The sequence below is a fragment of the Anolis carolinensis genome, unplaced genomic scaffold, assembly GCF_035594765.1.
Source record: "Anolis carolinensis isolate JA03-04 unplaced genomic scaffold, rAnoCar3.1.pri scaffold_15, whole genome shotgun sequence".
Taxonomy (NCBI): Eukaryota; Metazoa; Chordata; class Lepidosauria; order Squamata; family Dactyloidae; genus Anolis; species Anolis carolinensis.
The window spans coordinates 1,701,756-1,729,292 of NW_026943826.1; the positions used below are offsets into that span (position 1 = coordinate 1,701,756).

At 43.6% G+C, this 27,537-nt stretch overlaps 1 protein-coding gene across 2 annotated transcripts in view; it reads left to right on the top strand.

Annotated features, from left to right (window-relative positions):
* The first annotated feature begins 129 nt into the window (after positions 1-129).
* emc1 (ER membrane protein complex subunit 1) overlaps positions 130-27,537 on the top strand; it is a 50,030-nt gene continuing 22,622 nt past the window's right edge. The window contains exons 1-14 of one of the 2 annotated variants that reach the window (XM_062965594.1): positions 130-286; positions 3,175-3,299; positions 3,693-3,758; positions 5,018-5,111; positions 5,186-5,314; positions 7,599-7,725; positions 11,093-11,242; positions 12,915-13,082; positions 16,198-16,269; positions 16,399-16,449; positions 23,225-23,347; positions 24,619-24,715; positions 27,204-27,320; positions 27,529-27,537. In XM_062965594.1, coding sequence (XP_062821664.1) covers positions 183-286; positions 3,175-3,299; positions 3,693-3,758; positions 5,018-5,111; positions 5,186-5,314; positions 7,599-7,725; positions 11,093-11,242; positions 12,915-13,082; positions 16,198-16,269; positions 16,399-16,449; positions 23,225-23,347; positions 24,619-24,715; positions 27,204-27,320; positions 27,529-27,537 — 1,432 coding nt within the window. In that variant the 5' untranslated portion in view covers positions 130-182. The remainder of the gene's footprint in view (positions 287-3,174; positions 3,300-3,692; positions 3,759-5,017; positions 5,112-5,185; positions 5,315-7,598; positions 7,726-11,092; positions 11,243-12,914; positions 13,083-16,197; positions 16,270-16,398; positions 16,450-23,224; positions 23,348-24,618; positions 24,716-27,203; positions 27,321-27,528) is intronic. The other variant, XM_062965593.1, reaches the window with a different exon arrangement.

The following is a 27,537-nucleotide window of genomic DNA, read 5'->3' on the forward strand; positions in this document are numbered from 1 at the left end:
CCGAGAAAACTAGCGAGACCGTCTATTCTTCGGTTTTAATTTTAAATAAGAAAAATATATATATTCCATTCAGGCGATCTGGATAGACAGCCCCAAAATGGCCTCCTGGCTGGCTTCGGGCTGAGGGAGTCGCGGGGTCCTCTTCCTTAACTCCTTCCTTCCTTCCGGCCGGACTGGCTGTCATGGCGGCGCCCAGGCTGAGGGCCTGCTTTTTCTCCTCCTTCTTCGTGGCCTTCCTGCTCCCGACCAGCGCCGTCTACGAGGACCAAGTGGGCAAGTTCGACTGGTGAGGGTCAGGCTTCGAAAAAGGCCTCTTTTGGGCTAGGCCGCGGCCTGGTTTACCTTCGGAACTCCCCACCACATTTAGGCAAATCCGACTGGTGAGGGTCAGGCTTCGAAAAGGGCCTCTTTTGGGCTGGGCCACGGCCTGGTTTACCTTCGGAACTCCCCGCCACAGTTAGGCAAGTTTGACTGGTGAGGGTCAGGCTTCGAAAAAGGCCTCTTTTGGGCTAGGCCGCGGCCTGGTTTACCTTCGGAACTCCCCGCCACAGTTAGGCAAGTTCGACTGGTGAGGGTCAGGCTTCGAAAAGGGCCTCTTTTGGGCTAGGCCGCGGCCTGGTTTACCTTCGGAACTCCCCGCCACAGTTAGGCAAATCCGACTGGTGAGGGTCAGGCTTCGAAAAGGGCCTCTTTTGGGCTGGGCCACGGCCTGGTTTACCTTCGGAACTCCCCGCCACAGTTAGGCAAGTTTGACTGGTGAGGGTCAGGCTTCGAAAAAGGCCTCTTTTGGGCTAGGCCGCGGCCTGGTTTACCTTCGGAACTCCCCGCCACAGTTAGGCAAATCCGACTGGTGAGGGTCAGGCTTCGAAAAGGGCCTCTTTTGGGCTAGGCCGCGGCCTGGTTTACCTTCGGAACTCCCCGCCACAGTTAGGCAAGTTCGACTGGTGAGGGTCAGGCTTCAAAAAGGGCCTCTTTTGGGCTAGGCCGCGGCCTGGTTTACCTTCGGAACTCCCCGCCACAGTTAGGCAAGTTTGACTAGTGAGGGTCAGGCTTCGAAAAAGGCCGCTTTTGGGCTAGGCCGCGGCCTGGTTTACCTTCGGAACTCCCCGCCACAGTTAGGCAAGTTTGACTAGTGAGGGTCAGGCTTCGAAAAAGGCCGCTTTTGGGCTAGACCGCGGCTTGGTTTACCTTTGGAACTCCCCGCCACAGTTAGGCAAGTTCGACTGGTGAGGGTCAGGCTTCGAAAAGGGCCTCTTTTGGGCTAGGCCGCGGCCTGGTTTACCTTCGGAACTCCCCGCCACAGTTAGGCAAGTTCGACTGGTGAGGGTCAGGCTTCGAAAAAGGCCGCTTTTGGGCTAGACCGCGGCTTGGTTTACCTTTGGAACTCCCCGCCACAGTTAGGCAAGTTTGACTAGTGAGGGTCAGGCTTCGAAAAAGGCCGCTTTTGGGCTAGACCGCGGCCTGGTTTACCTTTGGAACTCCCCGCCACAGTTAGGCAAGTTTGACTAGTGAGGGTCAGGCTTCGAAAAAGGCCGCTTTTGGGCTAGACCGCGGCCTGGTTTACATTCGGAACTCCCCGCCACAGTTAGGCAAGTTCGACTGGTGAGGGTCAGGCTTCGAAAAAGGCCGCTTTTGGGCTAGGCCGCGGCCTGGTTTACCTTTGGAACTCCCCGCCACAGTTAGGCAAGTTTGACTAGTGAGGGTCAGGCTTCGAAAAAGGCCGCTTTTGGGCTAGGCCGCGGCCTGGTTTACCTTTGGAACTCCCCACCACAGTTAGGCAAGTTTGACTAGTGAGGGTCAGGCTTCGAAAAAGGCCGCTTTTGGGCTAGACCGCGGCCTGGTTTACATTCGGAACTCCCCGCCACAGTTAGGCAAGTTCGACTGGTGAGGGTCAGGCTTCGAAAAGGGCCTCTTTTGGGCTAGGCCGCGGCCTGGTTTACCTTTGGAACTCCCCACCACAGTTAGGCAAGTTTGACTAGTGAGGGTCAGGCTTCGAAAAAGTGATGAATGGTCATGAGTTTTTTGTTTTTCTATTATTATTATTATTATTTTATTATGACACAGCAAACAAGATTAGATATGCTGGATTTCATATCATAACATCCCAAGTCGAACATTTCCCAAGTGTCTAGGCCTGTGTGATGTATTATTATTATTATTATTATTTTATTGTATGACACAGCAAACAAGATAGATATGCTGGATTTCGTATCACAAGTCGAACACTTCCCAAGTGTCTAGGACTGTGTGATTTATTATTATTATTATTATTATTATTATTATTGTTTTATTGTATGACACAGCAAACAAGATAGATATGCTGGATTTCATATCACAAAATCACAGGTCGAACACTTCCCAAGTGTCTAGGACTGTGTGATGTATTTTTGGATGATGCGTGCAGATCGCAGTCAGGTGGCCTTTTGCAGTTGGCAGATCGTAATTTTGTCAATGTCTATTGTTTCCAAATGCCGGCTGAGATCTTTTGGCACGCCACCCAGTGTGCCCATCACCACCGGGACCACCTGCACTGGTTTCTGCCAGAGTCTTTGAAGTTCAATCTTGAGGTCCTGAGAGCGGCTGAGTTTTTCCTGTCGTTTTTCGTCAATGCGACTGTCACCTGGGATGGCGACATCCATGATCCAAACCTTTTTCTTTTCCACAACTGTGATGTCTGGTGTGTTGTGTTCCAGAACTTTGTCAGTCTGGATTCGGAAGTCCCACAGTATCTTTGCGTGCTCATTTTCAGGGTTTATTAATTATTATTATTATTATTATAATTATTGTTATTACATGTATTATTTTACTCTATTATTATTAAAAGGATACATAAGCACATTGGCATTGAAGAAGATGAGAATAATGATTTGATCAGAGCTGGACAGTCTTATCTTAAATTTGAGCTTTATGTAAATATTCAAAAACATTTAACCTGCTGATGCCTCAATTAATGTAATTTTATTGGTATCTGTTTTTATTTCTGAAATTTACCACCCTCGGCTTATACTGGAGTCAATGTTTTCCCAGTTTTTTTGTGGTAAAAGTAGGTGCCTCTGCTTATATTCGGGTCAGCTTATACTCGAGTATATACGGTACATAGTTTTCTTCTCTTGGGTGCGTTTTCCTGCCTGTTTCAAAGGCTTCCAAAGTGGAATTTATTTATTTTTTTCTCAGGAGGCAGCAGTATGTGGGGAAGCTGCGGTTTGCCTCCTTGGAGTCTTCCCAGGGTTCAAAGAAACTAATTGTGGCCACAGAGAAGAATGTCGTAGCCGCTCTCAACTCCAGGACCGGAGACATCCGTGAGTATTAGAAGCTAAAGACGCATCCGCACCAGAGAATTAATCCCGTTTGACACCACTTGAACTGCCCTGGCTCAGTGCTATGGGATCCTGGGAGTTGTAGCCCAGCACTCCTTGGCAGAGAAGGCCTTGGGAAACTGCGTATCGTAGCATTGATCCTTGGCAATTCACGTGGCATCAGACAGCATTAATTAAAAATCGTGATTCAACCTGACTGGGTGATGTGTTATACAAGATTATGTATCTATATGAGTGTGTGTGTATGTGTTTGTATATATAGCAAAATATGCACTATTATATTATTCATATTATTATATTATGATAATATATATTTATAAAATAATATAATATTTAATAGTAGTAGTAATAATGCGATCTCTGCTTCTTTTCCAGTGTGGCGCCATGTGGACAAGGGCACGCCAGAAGGGGCAGTTGATGCCATGCTGATTCATGGCCAAGGTAAGCAAAGCCCTTGCGCATTGATGATGATGATGATTATTTTATTATGACACAGCAAACAAGATAGATATGCTGGATTTCATATCACAAAATCACAAGTTGAACACTTCCCAAGTGTCTAGGACTGTGTGATGTATTATTATTATTATTATTATTATTATTATTATTATTATTATTTATTGTATGACACAGCAAACAAGATAGACATGCTGGATTTTGTATCACAAAACCACAAGTCGAACACTTCCCAAGCGTCTAGGTCTGTGTGATGTATTTTCGGATGATGCGTGCAGATCCCAGTCGGGTGGCCTTTTGCAGTTGGCAGATCGTGATTTTGTCAATGTCTATTGTTTCCAAATGCCGGCTGAGATCTCTTGGCACAGCACCCAATGTGCCCATCACCACCGGGACCACCTGCACTGGTTTCTGCCAGAGTCTGAAGTTCAATCTTGAGGTCCTGATAGCGGCTGAGTTTTTCCTGTTGTTTTTCGTCAATGCGACTGTCACCTGGGATGGCGACATCCATGATCCAAACCTTTTTCTTTTCCACAACTGTGATGTCTGGTGTGTTGTGTTCCAGAACTTTGTCAGTCTGGATTCGGAAGTCCCACAGTATCTTTGCGTGTTCATTTTCCACAACCTTTGCAGGTTTGTGATCCCACCAGTTCTTTGCTGCTGGGGGGTGGTACTTGAGGCATAAGTTCCAATGAATCATTTGGGCCACGTAGTTGTGCCTCTGTTTGTAGTCTGTCTGTGCGATTTTCTTACAGCAGCTGAGGAGATGATCCATGGTTTCGTCGGTTTCCTTGCACAGTCTGCATTTTGGGTCATCAGCTGATTTTTCGATCTTGGCCTGAATTGCCTTTGTCCTTATGTCTTGCTCCTGGGCTGCAAGGATCAGGCCTTCTGTCTCCTTCTTCAGGGTCCCATTCGTGAGCCAGAGCCAGGTCTTCTATTATTATTATTATTATTATTATTATTATTATTATTAATTGCCTTTGTCCTGATGGCTTGCTCCTGGGCTGCAAGGATCAGGCCTTCTGTCTCCTTCTTCAGGGTCCCATTCGTGAGCTAGAGCCAGGTCTTCTCCTTATCGGCTTTTCCTTCAATTTTGTCAAGGAACTTTCCATGCAATGTTTTGTTGTGCCAGCTGTCAGCTCTAGTTTGTAGTGTGGCTTTCTTGTACTGGTTTTTTGTCTGCTGTGCTTATTATTATTATTATTTTATTATATCTCAGTGGCTGTATTCTTTGCTTGTAGATGCCATCACGGTTTCAAACGGAGGTCGCATCCTGCGTTCCTGGGAGACAAACATCGGAGGCCTGAACTGGGAGATTTCTCTGGATGCGGGCAGGTGAGGCATTCAGGATGCAGAGGATTGTGAGGCCGGGTTTGATTCGGGCTCAACAATGTGTCTCCAATGTTCAGTTTCCAGACGGCTGCGCTGGTGGGGCTGCAGGAGGCCGTCAAATACGTGGCTGTTCTGAAGAAGGGCGCTCTCTCCCTCCATTACCTCTCCAACGGACATCAGAAGTGGGTGGAAGCCTTGCCAGAAAGGTAGGCTCTTCTGACCTTTTATGGGATGCTCTCACCTGGCAGGAAATATACTGTATATACTCGAGTATAAGCCTAGTTTTTCAGCCCTTTTTTTATGCCTGAAAAAGCCCTCTTCGGCTTATACTCGGGTGAGGGTCCTGGTTGGCTTATATTTGGGTCAGCTTATACTCGAGAATATATGGTACATTTATTATTTTTCTCTATTATTATTGGTATTACAGTAGAGTCTCACTTATCCAAGCTAAACGGGCCGGCAGAAGCTTGGATAAGCAAATATCTTGGATAATAAGGAGGGATTAAGGAAAAGCCTATTAAACATCAAATTAGGTTATGATTTTACAAATTAAGCACCAAAACATCATGTTATACAACAAATTTGACAGAAAAAGTAGTTCAATACGCAGTAATGCTATGTAGTAATTACTGTATTTACGAATTTAGCACCAAAATACCACGATATATTGAAAACATTGACTACAAAAATAGTTTGGATAATCCAGAACGTTGGATAAGCGAGTGTTGGATAAGTGAGACTCTACTGTACCTGCATATCTGTATCTTTGTATATACCGTATTTTTCGCTTTATTGGACGCACCGGATGATAAGACGCACCTAGTTTTCAGAGGAGGAAAATGGGGAAAAATAATAACTATACGTGAGTTTGTGAATAAGAATGTCAACAACAGAAGTGAGCAGCAGCAAGGGCCTTGCCTACCTCCACACTCTGCTCGTCCATGGCTCCAGCCCGGGCCTGCTCGGCTCTCTCCGCCTCTCTTCCCCTCAGCCGCCGCCCGCCTCTCTGAGGGAGGCAAACACACGCCTCGGTGAGCCCATGGAGCCCCTTCTCAAGGCCCACTGAGCCCCCGCCGCCGTCCCCACGCAGACGCACCCCCCATATTTCCCCTCAGCGGGAGGAAAACGGCGCTTCCCGGCGGCTCCTCCGGCGGACGGAGGGCGGGAACGACCGACGAGAAAAACTGAGGAGAAAAACTGAAAAAACCGCCTGCTACTCACTGCGCATGCGCCGCCGCCGCCGCTGCCTCCCCTCCGGCCGCCGGAGGAGCCGCCGGGAAGCACCGTTTTCCTCCCGCTGAGGGGAAATATGGGGGGCGCGTCTGCGTGGGGACGGCGGCGGGGGCTCGGTGGGCCTTGAGAAGGGGCTCCATGGGCTCACCGAGGCGTGTGTTTGCCTCCCTCAGAGAGGCGGGCGGCAGCTGAGGGGAAGAGAGGCGGAGAGTTTATAGAGACCTCTCTATAAACTACAACTCCCACTATGGTGAGTCAGTCCCCTCAAACTCCTCCAGTAGGTTGAGTTAGTCATGTTTGGTCCACGTCCATTATCAGTAGAGGTCACAGTTTCCTTGGTGGTGGGTGAACTACAACTACCCACGTGAGGTCATATTGCGTTTATAAGACGCACTGACTTTTTCCCTCTATTTTGGGGGGAAAAAAGTGCGTCTTATAAAGCGAAAAATACGGTACATTATTTTTATATATGAAATTTTGCCTCACATGTTTGCAAGTCTTTGGAAATCCTATGCAGATATAATTATCTATATATAGAGAGATGTCTAGATAGATATATATGAATATAGATATATAGGGCTTGGAAATACTATAGAGGAAATGCATACACACACACACAGATTTCTAGATAGATTCAGGAGGGAAACACACATATATAGTGAGGATTTGCAAACGTTTCAGGGGGAAATGCATATGTGAAATTAGTATATATAATTAAAGATCTATATCTAGCTCTGCATTGTTTATATAGGCATTGAATGTTTGCCTGTTACTATGTTGGAAGCCGGCCTGAGTCCCCATGGGAAGATAGGGTGGGATCCTAATGAATTTTGTTGTTGTTGTTGAGGATAATAAATGAAGGATAATAAATGAATTATTATTATTACAAATGAAGTTTTATTGTTGTTGTTGTTAAGTTATTGTTAATACCATATTGTTTTTGTTGATCCTACTTTTCCACTTATAGAGCAAGTTTACTGTTTTTCTTTGAAAGCGTTAAATATTCAAAAATATTTCATTTGCTGGTGCCTCAATTAATGTCATTTTATTGCTATCTATTTTTATTTTGAAATTTACCCGTAGCTGCTGCATTTCCTACCCTCGGCTTATACTTGAGTCCATACGTTTTCCCAGTTTTTTATGGTAAAATTAGGTGTCTCAGCTTATAGTTGAGTATATATGATACCTAGAAATTGAACTCAACCAGTTTGGGCCCACAGCGGTTTGTATGAACTGGTGTCTGGTTCTGTTCTGCAGTGACTTTGCCCAGTACCAGGCGGTCTGCTCGCATGGGACGGGGTCCGTGCACGTCCTCGGAGTCGCTCCCCGGAGCCATCTCAACGTCATCACCTTCAGCATCGAGGACGGAGAAATCACAAAGCAGGTGGGAGAGGAAATATAAGGCTTCAAAAAAAAATCCCTTGGAAGGGCTTGGGAGCCTTCTGTTGCTACTCACGTATCGTCCTCATTTGTGGTTTGCTATCATGTCAGGACTGAGCTATTGACTCCGGTTGCAAGGTTTATAACAGGGACCCCCAAAGTAAGGCCCAGGGGCAACATGTGACCCATTGAAGCCAAATAATAATAATAATAATAATAATAATAACAACAGCAACAACAACAACTTCATGTGGATCCCACCCTATCTGCCCATGGGGACTCAGGCCGGCTTCTAACATAGTAACAGGCAAACATTCAATGCTTATATAAAGAATGCAGAGCTAGATATAGATCTATAATTATAGACACTAATTTCACATATGCATTTCCCCCTGAAACGTTTGCAAATCCCTCTGTGTGTGTGTGTGTGTGTGTAATTCCCCTACAATATTTGCAAGCCATATATATATATTCCTGGAGGGCCGTTCCCAGATGGTGAAGCTGGGGGACACCTGCTCAGACCCCTGGCCATTGACCTGTGGGGTCCCGCAAGGGTCTATTTTATCCCCCATGCTTTTTAACATCTACATGAAACCGCTGGGAGAGGTCATCCGGAGTTTTGGAGGGTGTTGCCATCTCTACGCAGATGACACACAAATCCACTACTCGTTCCCACCTGACTCCAAGGAAGCCCCTCGGATGCTGAACCAGTGCCTGGCCGCTGTGGCGGACTGGATGAGGAGGAACAAGCTGAGAATCAATCCTGACAAGACAGAGGCCCTCCTGGTCAGTCGCTCGTCGGATCGGGGTATTGGGTGGCAACCTGTGCTGGACGGGGTTGCACTCCCCCTGAAATCACAGGTCCGCAGTTTGGGGGTCCTCCTGGATTCAGCGCTGACGCTTGAAGCGCAGGTGTCGGCGGTGGCCGGGAGGGCTTTTGCACAACTCAAACTTGTGCGCCAACTGCGACCATACCTCGTGAAGTCTGACTTGACCACGGTGGTGCATGCATTAGTTACCTCTAGACTGGACTACTGTAATGCGCTCTACGTGGGGCTTCCCTTGAAGACGGCCCGGAAGTTACAGCTGGTCCAACGTTCGGCCGCCAGACTAATAACGGGGGCGAGTTACAGGGAGAGATCTACTCCCCTGTTTAAGGAGCTCCACTGGCTGCCGTTCATCTTCCGGTCCCAATTCAAGGTGCAGACCATCATTTATAAAGCCCTAAACGGTTTGGGACCCGCCTACCTTCGTGACCGTATCTCCTATCATAAACCTGCCCGACCTCTCCGATCATCAGGGGAGGCCCTATATCTCAGGCTCGCCTTGTAGGAACAAGGGAGAGGGCCTTTTCTGCTGTGGCCCCTCGCTTGTGGAACTCGCTGCCCATTGAAATCAGGCAAGCCCCCACCCTTTTAGCCTTCAGGAAAGATTTAAAAACATGGCTCTTCCGGTGTGCTTTCGGAGAGTAAATGTTCTATGCTACTCCCCCCCGATATTTATCCTCTAGACTGGTTCACTATCTGATGTCCCGTCCCTCGAGGTTTTATTCTGATCCCTTTCTCACCCAGAGTTTTAATTTTTAATCTAGTTTTTAAATGTAGTATTCATGCGGCCCGCTCGTGTTATATTGCTGTTTTGATCTTATGTTGTACTGTTTATTTTATGTAATGTATTATTTAATTGTATTATGTTATGGTTTATTGTATTGTCTTGGGCATGGCCCCATGTAAGCCGCCCCGAGTCCCCGTTGGGGAGATGGTGGCGGGGTATAAATAAAGTTTTATTATTATTATTATTATTATTATATATACACACACACACACACACACATACATACACTAACTGTGCCTGGCCACGCGTTGCTGTGGCAAAGTGGTGGTGGTATAGGTTAAAAATTGTTGTAGAATTTTTATTTGATGTTATTTGTATTTTTAATTAATTTTATTGTAACTTATCTTTTTTATTTATTATATTTTATTATTTTATTGTATTATTTTTAGTTATTTTGTTATTATAGTATTTTATTGTATTCATTTTTTTAGTGTTTTTAATTATTTTAGTGTTTTTTATTATTTTTTATTGTATTATTTGTATTTATTGTATTTTTTATTCTTTTATTAACAGGGCTGAGTGGGTTGCTAGGAGATCAAGTGGGCGGATCTTAGCCTTCTAACTGGCAGCAATTAGATAAAAACAATTATTTCTCTCCCTCTAATTAGGACTTCATTTTTCTTTTCTTTTTGTTGTCGGAACCTAGGGGCAAGGATGGTGGGTTATGTTGCCAAATTTCTAGGTTCTGGGGTTTGTACTTTTGTTGTTTAGTGGGAGGAACGGACACCATTCCTCCTATATATATATATATATATATATATATATATATATATATATCCATATCTATCTAGACATGGCTATATATATTTGTGTGTTCATTTCCCCCCGTAATATTTGTAAGCCCTATATATAGGTAGGTAAAAATATATTCATATCTATCCAGACATCTCTCTTTATATAGATATTTGCAGAGATTTGCAAACATAAGAGGGTAAATTCATATATAAAAATGTTGTGTATGTATGGGTACAGATGCACAGGTACATGGATCTATATGTATAAAGGATTTGCAAAGACCTGCAAACATATGAGGGAAAAATTCATATATAAAATTAATGTATATAGATAGATACACATACACAGGTACTTAGAGATTGCAAAAGTTTGCCAGGGGTTAATGCCTATATATCTGTAGGAGAGTTTAACAAATATTTCAGGGGAAAATGCTTTCATAAGATTAATGAATATATATTTTTCTTCTTCCTGACTTGCAAGTGTGTCTTTCTCTTTTCAGAACATTCCCTTGATTAAGAGCGAGGGAGGCTTTGCAAAAGAAAACACACTGATAAGGGAGGAGAAGAGAGAAATAGATCACATATTGCAAGCAATAGCCTGCAGGCTTTGCAAAAGTATATACACCGATAAGGGAGGAGAAGAGAGAAATAGATCACATATTGCAAGCAATAGCCTGCAGAATTTGCAAAAGAAAACACACTGATAAGGGAGGAGAAGATAGAAATAGATCACAGATTGCAAGCAATAGCCTGCAGGCTTTGCAAAAGTAAACACACTGATAAGGGAGGAGAAGAGAGACATAGATCACATATTGCAAGCAATAGTCTGCAGGCTTTGCAAACGAAAACACACTGATAAGGGAGGAGGAGAGAGAAATAGATCACATATTGCAAGCAATAGCCTGCAGGCTTTGCAAACGAAAACACACGGATAAGGGAGGAGGAGAGAGAAATAGATCACATATTGCAAGCAATAGCCTGTAGGCTTTGCAAAAGTTTATCCGTATTTTCCTCCTGCGGCAGGTCCAGGTGCCGGCCCCGTGGCTGAGCAGCCTGAGCGGGACGTGTAGTGCGGTCGGAGAGGCCGTCGTGGTGTGCGTGGATGCTGCTGCCAACGCGCTCCACTTCTTGCCTTTGGGGGCCGAAGGAGAGGTGGATCTGGTCCCATTGCAGGTGAGTCCAGGGCCAAGAGGATCAGGGCCCGTTTTGTGTCCCAAGAAGGCCCTGCATTGCATTGCTGTGAGTTTTCTGGGCTGAATGTTTCCTGTGTCCAGTGTCTTCAGAGGTCCTGTTGGACAGTGAAGCAAGTGGAGTGTATATATACCTGTGGAATAATGTCCATTGTGGGAGAAAGAAGCCTTGTCTGTTTAAGCTGGTGTGAATGTTGCAGTTAGCAAGCTTGAATAGGATTGCTGTATGTCTTTCGGGCTGTGTGGCCATGTTCCAGAAGTATTCTCTTCTGACGTTTCGCCCACATCTATGGCAGGCATCCTCAGAGGTTGTGAGGCATGGAGAGACTAGGCAAGGAAGGTAAATATATATCTGTGGAGAGTCCAGGGTGTGACAAGAGTCCTTTGTCAGTTGGAAACCAGCACTAATGTTTCAGTTAATCACCCTAATTAGCATTGGAAAGGTTTGTCTCTTGCCTGGGGGGCATCCTTTGTTCAAAGTCATTAGCCGTCCTTGGGGCTCCTCTGCCCTCAGAGTGTTGCTTCTTATTTACTGTTTTGATTTTTGAGTTTTTTAATACTGGGAGCCAGATTTTGTTCATCTTCACGGTCTCTTTCTTTCTGTTAAAAAGTGCTTTTGTGGATTTCAATCACTTCTCTGTGTAGTCTGACAGTTGTGTTGTTGAAGGCTTTCATGGCCGAAATCGCTGGGTTGCTGTAAGTTTTCCAGGCGGTATGGTCATGTCCCAGAAGCATTCTCTCCTGATGTTTCGCCCACATCTCTGGCAGGCATCCTCAGAGGTTGTGAGGTCTGTTGGAAACTAGGCACGTGGGATTTATATACCTGTGGAATAATGTCCAAAGGTGGGAGAAAGAAAGAACTCTTGTCTGTTTGAAGGAAGTGCGAATGTTAGCATTGGCCAGCGTGATTAACATTGAATGCCCTTGCAGCTTCAAGGCCTGGCTGCTTCCTGCCTGGTGGAATCCTTTGTTGGGAGGTGTTAGCTGGCCCTGATTGTTTCCTGTCTGGAATTCTCTTTTCTGAGTGTTGCTCTTTATTCACGTATGCAGGCCCTGTCAGGGTATTGGGTACTGGGTTATTAAAAATGCCTTATGTGTTAGTTTTCGGCAAGGCATTCCAGTAGTTATGGAGTTAATGAGAGCCTGCTATGATTGACGTATCACAGGACCAATGGGGTCAAGTTTGTTTTGACCGGGACTTTCTTCTTGGTCTGTGGAATGCAGAGGAGTTTCCTGTGTGTGTGTGTGTGAGTTGCTTCGGCGAGAGCACTCATGGAGAAAGGACTGATTTGTTCTATTTGTATATAGTTATGTAAATAAAGATTTATTGCCGTTGGATTTTCAACCGAACCCTCGTCTGCTGGAGTGTGTTTGACCAGTGCTGTTTATCCACATGGGAAGACAGTCTGGAAAAGGAGGTGAGACCGGGATGATGAATTTTTGGATTACACTCTGCTACCCATCATCCCCATAACAGGCCCAACGTCAGGAGAGTGCTGCTGGAACAAGGCCATACAGCCTAAAAAAACCTGATAGCAACCCGGTGATTCTGGCCATGAAAGCTTTTGATAACATGATGCCTTCCATTCATTTCCAAGCAGTCTGTGTTTCGATATGCTGCTCTTCCCGTTGGTGACGGCATTCTCTCCTTGCAGTCGCTCGGCCTGGAGTTTGCCGACGGTTTCCAGCCGTCCCTCCTGCCCTCGCAGCCCAATCCGGCCGGCGCTTCCCGGGCCCAGTTCTTCCTGCGCTTGTCCCCGAGCCACTTGGCCTTGCTGCAGTACAAGGAGGGCGTGCTGAGCCTCCTCCGGGACTTCCCGCAGGTAAGGATATGTGTGAATGATGATGGATGTGTGGTGGATAAATTGAGACACTTACAGCCTTCTGTCTCAATTTTCCCCTCCCTTCGGCAACTCAGCATCTGCCTAGAACAGTGATGGGCAACCTTTTGCGCTTGGTGTGTCAAAATTCACCAAAAAACCTAGCATGACTTGGGTGGTGTGTCACTTCGAGAAAAAAACCATAATTTCGCAATATGTATAGTTTAAATAACAAAAATATATAATTGTAATATATAACTGTAATCAATAAATCAAAAACTATTGACTACCATTATTTCCATGTACAACAATCTATGGTACCTCTTGCAGTTTCCATGCTGATTTCTCTCTATTCTAGTTTCAATGTAGTCATGAATAATGAATAATATAATAGTAATAATATGATAATATACTACAATAAAAATAGAATAATAATAGAATATATATATATATTTGCACTTTGGCCCAGATCCGTGCATTCGTCTTCTGTTTTTAATATTTTATTTTGTATGTTGATTTTTATGATTGTTTTTACTGATGCTGATGTTTTATTGTTGAGATATTTGTTTTATTGTTTTGCTGTTGTTTGTTTTATTGTCGTTGTTGGGCAGGGCCCCATGTAAGCCGCCCGAGTCCCTTTAGGAAGATGGGCGGGGTATAAGAATAAAGTTATTATTATTATTATTATTAATTTGATGTTTTAATTCTGTGTTGTGTTTTTTCGCCTATTGTGTATATTTTATTTATTATTGTCCTTTGATGTTTCATATTTTATCATTGCTTGTATTTTGATTTTTCTGTAAGCCGCCCCGAGTCCCCTTTGGGGGAGATGGAGGCGGGATATAAATAAACTTATTATTATTATTATTATTATCAACACAACGACGTTGTATGGCACAGCAAACAAGATAGTTATGCTGGATTTCGTTTCGCAAAACCACAAGTCGAACACTTCCCAAGTGTCTAGGACTGTGTGATGTATTTTCGGATGATGCGTGCAGATCCCAGTAGGGTGGCCTTTTGCAGTTGGCAGATGGTGATTTTGTCAATGTCTGTTGTTTCCAAATGCCGGCTGAGATCTTTTGGCACGCCACCCAGTGTGCCCATCACCACCGGGACCACCTGCACTGGTTTCTGCCAGAGTCTTTGAAGTTCAATCTTGAGGTCCTGATAGCGGCTGAGTTTTTCCTGTTGTTTTTCATCTATGCGACTGTCACCTGGGATGGCGACATCAATGATCCAAACCTTGTTCTTTTCCACAACTGTGATGTCTGGTGTGTTGTGTTCCAGAACTTTGTCAGTCATTATTATTATTATTATTATTATTATTATTATTATTATTATTATATGTAGTGTGCATAATTCCCTGGACCAAATCACACCAAATTTGGCCACAAAAGACATAGTCAGCCAATCAATCTGCAGGCAGCAGCATGTCAGCAAAAATGGCTAGGCGTGTCAATGCTGACACGCGTGTCATAGGTTGGCCATCACTGCTCTAGGCAGTAAATCTATGCACTATACAATTAACCATTTCTGTACTGGATCGCTTACCGAGGCAAACACACACTTACAATGAAACAATGAGTTAAACATTTCACTACATTAACCATTACTCTGACAATATGCAGTGGAGGAGCCTCTACTCCGAGGCCGTGACTCCAATGCTGAGAGATCAATTGGATTGAAAAGTAGTGAGGCTGGTTGGTAGGATAGATAACCACGTGTAACAAAATTTGAAAAAGGTTCTGTTCCTGGTTTGAAAGCGTTATTTCATGTTTAATTGTGCGGTCCTGACTTTGATAGGAGTTGATCTACTCCAGAAACTTTGTTGTTGTGGTTGACACAAACTATATTAAAATGGTTGAGAGTTGCTGATATGATAAGAGATTAATTAAAATACTAGGGCAAAATGTGCTGCGTGATGTCCCTCCCGCAATGATAAAGTGTTTGCAGTTTAATATAAATATAAATACAATAATAACAATAATAATAGATACATAGCTGCTTTGAGTCTCCTTTGGGAGAGATCAATTGGGGTATAAATAAACTATTATTATTATTATTATTATTATTATTATTGTATGACACAGCAAACAAGATAGATATGCAGTTAGATACAAGTTGAGTCCACAGCAGACACTGCTTGCTGTTGTATTGGATCACACGTCAGACACTTCCCAAGTTTTTTTTTTTATTATTATTATTATTATTATTATTATTATTATTATTATTATTATTATTATTATTATATCCATAGCTGCTTTGAGTCTCCTTTGGGAGAGATGAAGTGGGGTATACATAAATATACTATTAGTAATAATAATAATAATAATAATAATAATAATAATAATAATAATAGATACGTAGCCGCTTTGAGTCTCCTTTGGGAGAGATGAAATAGAGTATAAATAAACAAATAAATATATTATTATTATTAATAATAATAATAATAGATACGTAGCTGCTTTGAGTCTCCTTTCGAAGAGATGAAATAGAGTATAAATAAACAAATAAATATATTAATAATAATAATAATAATAATAATAATAGATACATAGCCGCTTTGGGTCTACTTTGGGAGAGATATAAATAATTTTATTATTATTATTATTATTATTATTATTATTAACAGTAATAATAGATACATAGCCGCTTTGAGTCTACTTTGGGAGAGATAAAATGGAGTATAAATAATTTTTAAAAAATTATTATTATTATTATTATTATTATTAACAATAATAATAGATACATAGTCGCTTTGAGTCTACTTTGCGAGAGATAAAATGGGGTATAAATAAATATAATAATATAATAATAATAATAATAATAATAATAATAATAATAATAGTAATAGATACATAGCTCCTTTGAGTCTACTTTGGGAGAGATAAAATGGGGTATAAATAAATATAATAGCAATAATAGTAATAGATATAAATTTGCTTTGAGTCTCCTTCAGGAGAGATAAAGAGGGGCATTAATAAATATAATAATAATAGTAGATACATAACAGCTTTGAGTCTCCATTGGGAGAGATAAAGCGGGGTATAAATAAATATAATAATAATAATAATAATATTAATAATAATGAAGCCTCCATCTTGCTTTTTCCCAGGCTGCCCTTGCGACCTTTGCCACCACCAGCGAGAAGACTGTGGCTGCGGTCCTGACCTGCAAAGGCGACGTGGTGAGTCGAAATCCCAGTCTGGAAATCCGAATGGCTTCTCTAGGATACGGCTGTGTTTTTCCTTTCTTAAATGCAGGGAGGTCTAGAAAACTTTTTTGCAGCTCAGATTCTGTTTTTCATTATTTCCAGAAAGCTGGGCATCCCGAGGCCTCCACTTCGGTTAGAGAGACTCCGACGCAGGTAATATTAAGATGTCCCTCCCATACTAACAAGGTTTTTGCAGTTTAATACACTTTTCCCATGTTTTTTTTTATGATAGAAGCAATTAGAAAATGACATTGATCACCCAGGAACAAACCCCTTGTTCCGTAGTGCAGTCCTTTCCATCTGAGAAGCCTTTCCTAAAGCTTAGTTCTTCACTTTATGGATTCTGCTGTGTGTTTCTTTGGGAGGCTCTGCCCGTTCCCTTTGGCTCTTCATTGGAATGCAATCCCTGAAGTCTTGAGGGATCCCTTGAGGGCATGTAATCCAACCCTCTGCTCAGTGCAGGATTTCCATCGAAAGTACCGTATATACTCGAAGATAAGCCGAGTTTTTCAGCCCTTATTTATCAGCTGAACAAGCCTCCCCTGGCCGGCTTATATTTGGGTGAAGGTCAAGCCAGCAGCGGAGCCTGGAGGCCACAGTATGTTTTCTTTTCCAAAACCTCTCTTCTCTGCTTCTCCTCCCAGGCTGGTTATCTTATATTTTTTTTGAGAGAGAGACAGAGAGGAAGCGAATGTTTTCAAAAGCGAAAGGAGAATGTGAGAGAAACCCTTGCAAGCCAGATTGCATGGGCAGAAGGGGAAGAAAAAAAGATATTCTTGCAAATTTGCACAATTCATTGCTATTATTATTATTATTATTATTATTGTTATTATTACTACCGTGTTTCCCCGAAAATAAGACATCCCCATAAAGTAAGACCTAGTAGAGATTTTGGTGACTGGCCAAATATAAGACCTCCCCCGAAAGTAAGACCTAGCAGGACGAAGCCACCGCCGAGGAAGGAGCCCTCCTCCCCTTCCCTTTCCTCTTGCTCTAGCCTGGGCCGGCCATCAAGGGGCTCAAAGAAGAAAAAGACTCTGCCACCCAGCCCCTTTTCTCCCTCCCCAGCTCCCCGGGAGGCCCAGCCTCCACACTCAACTCGTCCTTGCTGGATTTATCCCCGCTGCCATCTTCCCCCTCTGGTGCAGGAAGTGCCTGGATGTACAAACGGCAGGCAGGCAGGCAGGCAAGCAAGCAAGAAGGGGCCCTCCATGCCTTCCTCGACAGCATGGTGGGCTCCTTGCTTCCTTGCTTGCCTGCCTGCCGTTTGTACATCCAGGCACTTCCAGGACCTGATGGGGAAGATGCCAGCGGGGACGTGCTCCCTGCCGAGTGGCTGCTGCTGCTGCTTTTTCTTCCACGGGGCTGCTTCTGCAGGCTGTTTGCAAATGCTGGGGCCGGGCTGTGGCGCAGCTGTTGAGCAGCTGCCTTAAATCACTCTGACCATGAGGTCATGAGTTCGAGGCCAGCCCGTGGCGGGGTGAGCACCCGTCAATTAAAAATAAAAAAATAGCCCCTGCTCGTTGCTGACCTAGCAACCCGAAAGATAGTTGCATCTACCGTGTTTCCCCGAAAATAAGACAGTGTCTTATATTAATTTTTGCTCCCAAAGATGCGCTAGGTCTTATTTTCAGGGGATGTCTTATTTTTCCATGAAGAAGAATTCACATTCATTGTTGAACAAAAAAATGAACATTTATTATATACTGTACGGTAGTTGTCATCATAAACCAGCATAACCAGACAAACTGAATCCTATCAAGATTTTTTTATTACTACCAATATTTCCATGTACAACACTTTATGGTACGTACATTTACAGATCCTGCATGCTCTGGTGTTCTGTTTGGCAGGCGCTGGGCATGCTTCCATACAAAACCTTTGCTAGGTCTTACTTTTGGGGGAGGTCTTATATTTAGCAATTCAGCAAAACTTCTACTAGGTCTTATTTTTCGGGGATGTCTTATTTTCGGGGAAACAGGGTATCAAGTAGGAGATAAGGTACCACGTATAAAAAGTGGGGAGGCAAGATTAACTAATTTACGACCTGGAATGAGGAAGTGCCGTCAGTGTGGATGATGAAGCAGCTGCTCCCCCCTGTGGCCAGAATCGAACATCCCCTCAGAAGAAGGTTAAATTGCCTCTGCGTGTCTCTCTCTGTCTCTGTTTGATGTGTTTATGGGCATTGAATGTTTGCCCTATGTGTGTTATAATGTGATCCGCCCTGAGTCCCCTTCGGGGTGAGAAGGGCGGAATATAAATAATAATAATAATTTATAATAATTTTATTCTTATATCCCGCCCCATCTCCCCGGAGGGACTCGGGGCGGCTTACATGGGGCCATGCCCAGACACGACAGCACAAATCAGATAAAACATTAAACTGAGCAGTAAAACTTCAACATGATTAAAAACAGTCATAAAAGTCAATATAGACAATAATATTAAAATCCCGATTTGGGTCAAAAGATCCAGGCCAAGGTGCAAAGCAATATCAAGTTATCAGGGAGGGATAATTATATAGCAGGTGTAATACTTAAAGTGCTGAGTGAATCCTAAAAACAATCCAGAGGGTCTACTGCTTAATAGGTAAATAGCATGATCCCACAAGGATCAGTCAACGAAGGCCTTCTGGAATAGCCAAGTTTTCAGGCTCTTCCTGAAAGAGAGTAGGGTAGGGGCCTGCCTAATCTCCCTGGGGAGCGAGTTCCACAGCCGGGATGGGGGCCACGGCGGAGAAGGCCCTCTCCCTCGTCCCCACCAACCGCAACTGCGAAGTTGGTGGGAGCGAGAGGAGGGCCTCCCCCGACGAGCGAAGAGGTCGTGCGGGTTCATAGGGGGAAATGCGGTCTCGAAGGTAGGTGGGTCCCAAACCGTTAAGGGCTTTGTAGGTGATAACCTGCACCTTGAATTGGGCTCGGAAAATAAATGGCAGCCAGTGGAGCTCTTTAAACAGCGGCGTTGAGCGCGCCCTGTAATCTGCCCCAGTTAGAAACCTGGCTGCCGATCGTTGTACTAGTTGTAGTTTCCGAGCCGTCTTCAAAGGCAGCCCCACGTAGAGCGCATTGCAGTAATCCAGTCTAGAGGTAACTAAGGCATGGACCACCCTGGTCAGATCTGACTTCTCGAGGTATGGTCGCAGCTGGCGCACAAGTTTGAGTTGTGCAAAGGCCCTCCCAGCCACGGCCGACACCTGGGCCTCAAGTGTCAGCGCAGAGTCCAGGAGGACCCCCAAGCTGCAATGGACCTGCGCCTTCAGGGGGAGTGCGACCCCGTCCAGCACAGGTGGCCACCCAAGACCCCGATCAGACGCACGACTGACCTGGAGGACCTCTGTCTTGTCAGGATTGAGCTTCAGCTTGTTCGCCCTCATCCAGGCCAATACAGCGGCCAGGCACTGGTCCAGTCTCCGAGGGGCTTCCTTGGAATTAGGTGGAAAGGAGTAGTAGAGTTGGGTGTCATCCGCGTAGAGATGGCACCGCACTCCAAAACTCCGGATGACCTCACCCAGCGGTTTCATGTAGATATTGAAAAGCATGGGGGACAAAATGGAACCTTGCGGGACCCCACAGGTCAATGGCCAGGGGTCCGAGCAGGTGTCCCCCAGCTTCACCAACTGGGAACGACCCTCCAGGAAGGACTGGAGACACTGCAGAACAGCACCCCCAAGGCCCATCCCAGAGAGACGTCCCAGAAGGAGACCATGGTCGATGGTATCGAAAGCCGCTGAGATGTCCAAGAGAACCAGCAGGGTCACAGCTGTCCAGCTCTCTGCGGAGGTCATCCACCAAGGCGACCAAAGCCGTCTCGGTACTGTAGCCAGGTCTGAAACCAGACTGCGATGGGTCCAGAAAATCCGTATCTTCCAAGAATCCCTGGAGCTGGGAAGCAACCACCCGCTCCAAGACCTTGCCCAAGAATGGAAGGTTAGAGATTGGTCTGTAGTTACTGAGGTTAGCCGGATCCAAGGAGGCTTTCTTCAAGACAGGCCTCACCACAGCTTGTTTTAGGCCAGATGGAAATATGCCCTGCTCCAAAGAGGCATTGATTATTCTCACAAACCAATCAACTAGCCCTCCACTGGCTTGTTTTAAGAGCCAAGATGGGCAAGGGTCAAGGGCACAGGTGGTCGCCCTCACCGCTCCAAGAATCTTGTCCACATCATCAGGCTGCACAAGCCGAAACGAATCCCACAAGATCGAACAGACAGATGCCTCGGTTACCTCACCTGGCAATGCATCAAGGCCGGCGTCTAAGTCGGAACGAATCAGAGCGACTTTGTCTGCAAAATGGTGAGCGAACTCGCTACACCGAGTTGACGAGATGTCGGGTGCTCCCCCGACCTGAGGAGGGTGGAGGAGCTCCCCAACAACTCGAAACAACTCTGAAGATCTATTTGTTGCAGACGCGATGCGGGCAGTCGAGAAAACTTTCCTGGCTGCCCGCAACGCCGCGGAATAGGCCCTAATAGCGGCTCTAGACCGTGCTCGGTCAGATACGTCACGAGTTGTCCGCCAGCGGCACTCTAGTCTCCTTCTTGCACGTTTCATCTCCGCCAGCTCCCCAGTAAACCAGGGAGCTGGGGCAACTCCACGCAGCGAGAGGGGACGCTCAGGAGCGATCGTGTCTATTGCCCTGGACAATAAATAAATGCTGTCTCTTGCAAATTTGGAAGAGAAGAGGAAAAATTTGGAAGAGAAGAGGGCTCCTACGGCTCCGCCCACTTCTTTGATAGAAGAGGAAGGAAGGAGACGAAAAGGACAAGCTGGGTCCTAAAGTCCCTCCCTCACCTTCTGCTTCAGTAATAAATCACTGGGTTGCTGTGGGTTTTCTAGGCTATGTTCCAGAAGCATTCTTTCCTGACATTTCACGCACATCTATAGCAGACATCCTCAGAGGCTGTGAGGTCTGTTGGAAACTAGGCAAGTGGGGTTTATATATCTGTGGAATAATGTCCAAGTGGGTGAAAGAACTCTTGTCTGCTTGAGGCAAGTGTGAATGTTGCAATTAATCATCTTGCTTAGTATTGAAAAGCCTTGCAGTTTCAAGGCCTGGCTGCTTCCTGCCTGGGGGAAGAGACATTGAGCATCTCATTAGCCAAAAGCAGGCTCATAAGATATGTGCAGCGTGCCTAGGAATTTGTTCATAGTTTTTTTTAACTATAGTCGGCCCTCCAATGGTCAGAGGGACACTGAACTGGCCCTCCCAGTTTAAAAAGTTTGAGGACCTCTGGTTTAGACTCATATCATCCACTTCAAAGCAGATAATCTGGATTCAGAAACCTGGATTTTGTGACAGTTTTGACTCCTATCACCCACTTCAAAACAAATAATCTGAATTCAGAAACCTGTTTCTTAGGATGGTTTAGACTCATATCATCCATTTCAAAGCAGATATATGGTTATGTTGTTTTTTGATGACAACTCTGTACAGTATATAATAAATGTTCTCTTTTCTTTGTCCAACAATAAATGTGAATTTTTATTCATGAAAAAAATAAGACATCCCCTGAAAATAAGACCTAGCACATGTTTGGGAGCAAAAATTAATATAAGACACTGTCTTATTTTCGGGGAAACAGGGTACTACTATTATTGCAAGAACATTTGAGTCCAAAGGGAGGGAAGGAGGGAAAAGAGAGCAACAGAAGGTGTGTATTTCTTTTTATTCCTAAGGAAACAAAAATGAGGTGGGCTTTTTTGGGAGGGGGAGAGAAGTTTTTAAAAGCCTTTTCTGGCTACTTTGAGAGTTTGAAAAAGGGAGAAAGAAAAGAGTTGGGAAAGGGCAGGAGAAAAGAGGACAAGGTTGTTTTTAGGGGGGCTTTGCTTGCATTTCTTTCTTGGGTAAATGCATTCCCCAAAGCTTCTAAATATTTATATAGATGTTCCCCCTACAAATACGTTAATATATGAATTTTCCCCTCATATGTTTACAAATCCTATGTAAATACAGATAACTAGAGATTTCCATGTACCTGTATATCTGTTCCTATATGTATACATTAATTTCATATATGAATTTTACCCTCACATGTTTGCAAGTGCAGAGGGAAAATGTGCATGCACAGACACACACAGATTTCTAGATAGATATAAACATTGATAAATCGGGCTTGCAAATATTGCAGGAGGAAAATGCACATAGAAAGAGGATTTGCAAAGGTTTCAATACACATGTGAAATTATATATCATGATAGATCTATATCTAGCTCTGCATTGTTTATGTAGGCATTGTAATAATAATAATCATCATCATCATCATCATCATCACACAGTCCTAGACACTCGGGAAGTGTTTGACTTGTGATTTTGTGATATGAAATCCAGCATATCTATCTTGTTTGCTGTGTCATAAAATAATAATAATAATAATAATAATAATAATAATAATAATAATAATAATATCTAGCTCTGCATTGTTTATGTAAGCATTATATATTTGCCTATTACTATGTTGGAAGCTGGCCTGAGTCCCCGGGGGAGAGAGATAGGGCAGGGTACAAATGAAGCTGTTGTTGATGATGATGATGATTAATATAAAGTTATTGTTGTTTTTCCACTTATAGAGTTAGTTTACTGTTTTTCTTTGAAATACGGTAAATATTCAAAACATTTAACCCACTGATGCCTCAATTAATGTGTAATTTTATTGGTATCTAATTTTATTTTTGAAATTTACCCGTAGCTGCTGCATTTCCCACCCTCGGCTTATACTTGAGTCAATAAGTTTTCCCAGTTTTTTGTGGTAAAATTAGGTGCCCCGGCTTATATTTGGGTCGACTTATACTCGAGTATATACGGTAGTACCCAGCCTCTCTTGAAGGCATCCAGGCATTCGTGGTTCCCCACTGGAGAGACCGAGAGCGTGCCTGCATTGTAATGGTTCTCTCTTTACCCCTTTCTGTCCTTCCTCCCAATGATGCTGCAGGAGCCCCTGACCTGCTTCAACCAGTCCTATGCGGTCAACTTATACTTGGCTGAAACCGGGCAGCGGCTGCTGGACACAACCATTGGGTTCACCTTGGAGAAAAGCAGCTCCCGGCCGGAACAGGTGAGGTGCCCTTCCTTGACCTACTTTGCCAACTCAGTACAATTCTGAGCCATTTATTCCATTGATTCCGTGCCTAGAATCCTAGATTTGGAGGGATCCCATTTTTCCACCGCTAAAGCCCTCCTAAGAGAGGCCCATCCAGCTTTGTGTCCAAAGGCCTCCAAAGAAGGGGAGTTCTTCATTCTCCAAGGCAGGCTCTTCTGTTGTTCTTAGAGTCCCAATGTTTTGATGGAATCATTGATGAAAGCTTGGAAAACATTAATGTGGCTTGTGGTGGGGCTGGTTAGTAGCCAGCTGCAATAAATCACTACTGACCGAGAGGTCATGGGATCGAAGCCCGGGTTGGGTTAAGCCTCCGACCATTAATAGCCCCGGCTTGCTGTTGACCTATGCAGCCCCGAAAGACAGTTGCACCTGTCAATTAGGGAAATTTAGGTACGCTTTATGCGGGGCGGCTAATTTAACTAATATACAACACCATAAAACTGCCAGCAAAACACGAGGAAAGGAATGAGGATGTACAGCCATTACTGGACGGTGAAGCAACAGCTCCCCCTGTGGCCGGAATCGTGAAGCTGGAAAAATGTTAAAAATGCCTCTGAGTCTGTCTAATGTATGTTGTTTGTCTGTTGGCATTGAATGTTTGCCATATAGGTGTTCATTGTAATCCGCCCTGAGTCCCCTTCGGGGTGAGAAAGAAGGGCGGCATAGAAATACTGCAAATAAATAAATAAATAAATAATAGCCTAGCCCGCTGCCCATCTAAACAGCTTGAAAAACAGTTGCATCTGTTGAGTAGAAAATTCTAGGTACTGCTTTATGCAGGAAGGCGAATTGAATTAATTTACAACACCATAAAAACTGCCAGCAGCGTGCGGAAAGGAACGAGAAAGTACTCCATCAAGGACTCGGTGTCACAGTGGACAATGAAGCGGCAGCTCCTCCTGTGGCCGGATCGAGCATAAAGCATGAAGCCGGAAGCTGGAAAATGTTAAATTGCCTCTGTGTCTGTCTATATATGTCGTATGTCTAATGGTATTGAATGTTGGCCATGTCTATGTGCATTGGGATCCGCCCTGAGTCCCCTTCGGGGTGAGAAAGAAGGGCGGAATATAAATACTGTAAATAAAGAAATGCATTTCCCTAGCCTCAGAATTCCAATATAAATAGGATAAGAAGAAAAGGGAATGGCTGGAAAGTGGAAGGAGGGCCAAACCATGAAGGGTTTCTCTCTTGTCAGTCTTCTCTGACTGTTTCTCCTTCTTTTCCAGCTTTACATCCAGGTCTTTTTGAAGAAAGACGACTCGGTGGGATACCGGGCCTTGGTGCAAACGGAGGACCACATGCTCCTCTTCCTCCAGCAGCCGGGTGAGCCTTTTAGGGTGTTTCTTGCTCAAAAGCAGGCCTTTTCCCAACTTGTAGCCATAATAATAATAATAATAATAATAATAATAATGATGATGATGATGATGATGATGATGATGATGATGATGATGATGATGATAATAACAACAACAACTCAGAAACTCTTCAAAGCACAGCAAAGAATTAGTACAAGAAAACCGCACTACAAACTAGAGCTGACAGCTGGCACAACAAAACACTGCATGGAAAGTTCCTTGACAAAATTGAAGGAAAAGCTGACAAGGAGAAGACCTGGCTCTGGCTCATGAAATCAGTACAGATGGTCCCGGTGGTGATGGGCACATTGGGTGCCGTGCCAAAAGATTTCAGCCGGCATTTGGAAACAAAATCACGATCTGCCACCTGACTGGGATCTGCACGCATCATCTGAAAATACATGACACAGTCCTAGACACTTGGGAAGTGTTTGACTTCTGATTTTGTGATATGAAATCCAGCATGTCTATCTTGTTTGCTGTGTCATACAATAAATAATAATAATAATAATAATAATAATAATAATAATAATAATAATAATAAATCACACAGTCCTAGATACTTGGGAAGTGTTTGACTTGTGATTTTGTGATACGAAATCCAGCATATAGATCTTGTTTGCTGTGTCATACAATAATAATAATAATAATAATAATAATAATAATAATAATAATAATAAATCACACAGTCCTAGACACTTGGGAAGTGTTTGACTTGTGATTTTGTGATACAAAATCCAGCATATAGATCTTGTTTGCTGTGTCATACAATAAATAATAATAATAATAATAATAATAATAATAATAATAATAATAATAATAAATCACACAGTCCTAGACACTTGGGAAGTGTTTGACTTGTGATTTTGTGATATGAAATCCAGCATGTCTATCTTGTTTGCTGTGTCATACAATAAATAATAATAATAATAATAATAATAATAATAATAATAATAATAATAATAATAAATCACACAGTCCTAGATACTTGGGAAGTGTTTGACTTCTGATTTTGTGATACGAAATCCAGCATATAGATCTTGTTTGCTGTGTCATACAATAATAATAATAATAATAATAATAATAATAATAATAATAATAAAATCATACAGTCCTAGACACTTGGGAAGTGTTTGACTTGTGATTTTGTGATACGAAATCCAGCATATAGATCTTGTTTGCTGTGTCATACTATGGTGTTGTGTCAATATTATTATTATTATTATTATTATTATTATTATTATATAGCCGGTTCTTGTAAGCCGCCCCAAGCCCTAGGGGAGTGGCGGCATATAAGTTTGAAAAATAAATAAAATAAATAAATTTACGGTATATTCTGCTCTATCTCCCTGAAGGGACTCAGGGCGGATTACATAACACATATACATTAAACATTCAGTGCCATTATATACAGTTAACAAGGACAGACAATACATAAACAGAGGTAAAGGCTTTTCCCATCTGTCACTCCATCTTCAATGCCGAGGAGCTTTGTCATCCCTTGACGTCCTCCATAGTGTCATCTACATATCTATATTCCAAACCAAAAAAAAATCAATGTGTTGTCGAAGGCTTTCATGGCCGGGATCACAGGGTTGTTGTATGTCTTTCGGGCTGTGTGGCCATGTTCCAGAAGCATTCTCTCCTGACATTTCGCCCACATCTATGGCAGGCATCCTCAGAGGTTGTGAGGTATGGAGAAAACTAAGCAATATATATCTGTGGAAAGTCTAGGGTGAGAGAGGTCAGTGTGAATGTTGTGTAGTTAATCACTTTAATTAGCATTGAAAAGCTTATCTGCTGTCTTCTTCCTGCCTCTGGGGCATCCTTTGTTTAGAGTCGTTAACTGCCCTTGGTTGATTCATGTCTGGAAATCCTCTGTTTTCAGAGTATTGCTTTTTATTTACTGTTCTGATTTTTGAGTTTTTTAATACTGGTAGCCAGATTTTGTTCATTTTCATGGTTTCTTCCTTTCTGTTGAAGTTGTCCACATGCTTGTGGATTTCAATGGCTTTTCTGTGTAGTCTGACATGATAGTTGTTAGAATGGTCCAGCATTTTTGTGTTCTCAAATAGTATTCTGTGTCCAGGCTGGTTCATCAAATGCTCTGCTATGGCTGATTTCTCTGGTTGAATTAGTCTGCAGTGCCTTTCATGTTCTTTGACTCGTGTTTGGGCAATGCTGCGTTTGGTGGTCCCTATGTAGACTTGTCCACAGCTGCATGGGATACGGTAGACTCCTGCAGAAGAGAGAGGATCACACTGACCTCTCTCACCCTAGACTTTCCACAGATATATATTAACCTCTTTGCTTAGTTTTCTCCATACCTCACAACCTCTGAGGATGCCTGCCATAGATGTGGGCGAAACGTCAGGAGAGAATGCTTCTGGAACATGGCCACACAGCCCGAAAGACATACAACAAAAAAAAATCCTTGTCTTTCTGATTCTCTGCAGGAAAAATTCTCTGGAGCCGGGAGGAATCCTTGGCCGAAGTGGTCAGCTTGGAAATGGTGGACTTGCCGCTGACGGGGGCCCAGGCCGAGCTGGAAGGCGAATTTGGAAAGAAAGCAGGTACCAACCGGGGAAGCCTTCCTTCCTCTTGTCTGTAACTTGGAGACTGCCTGTACCTGGTGTTTTCTGTGTAAATGGAGAATTGGATGGAGACTGGATGGGGATCAGCCTTCACTACGCAGTGAAGGCTGTTTGTCCCTTGCTTTTTGATACTTGAAATAGTAAATGGTGATTGCTTTTTCTTGTCCAAACGCTGCCACGGAAACAGCGATTCAAG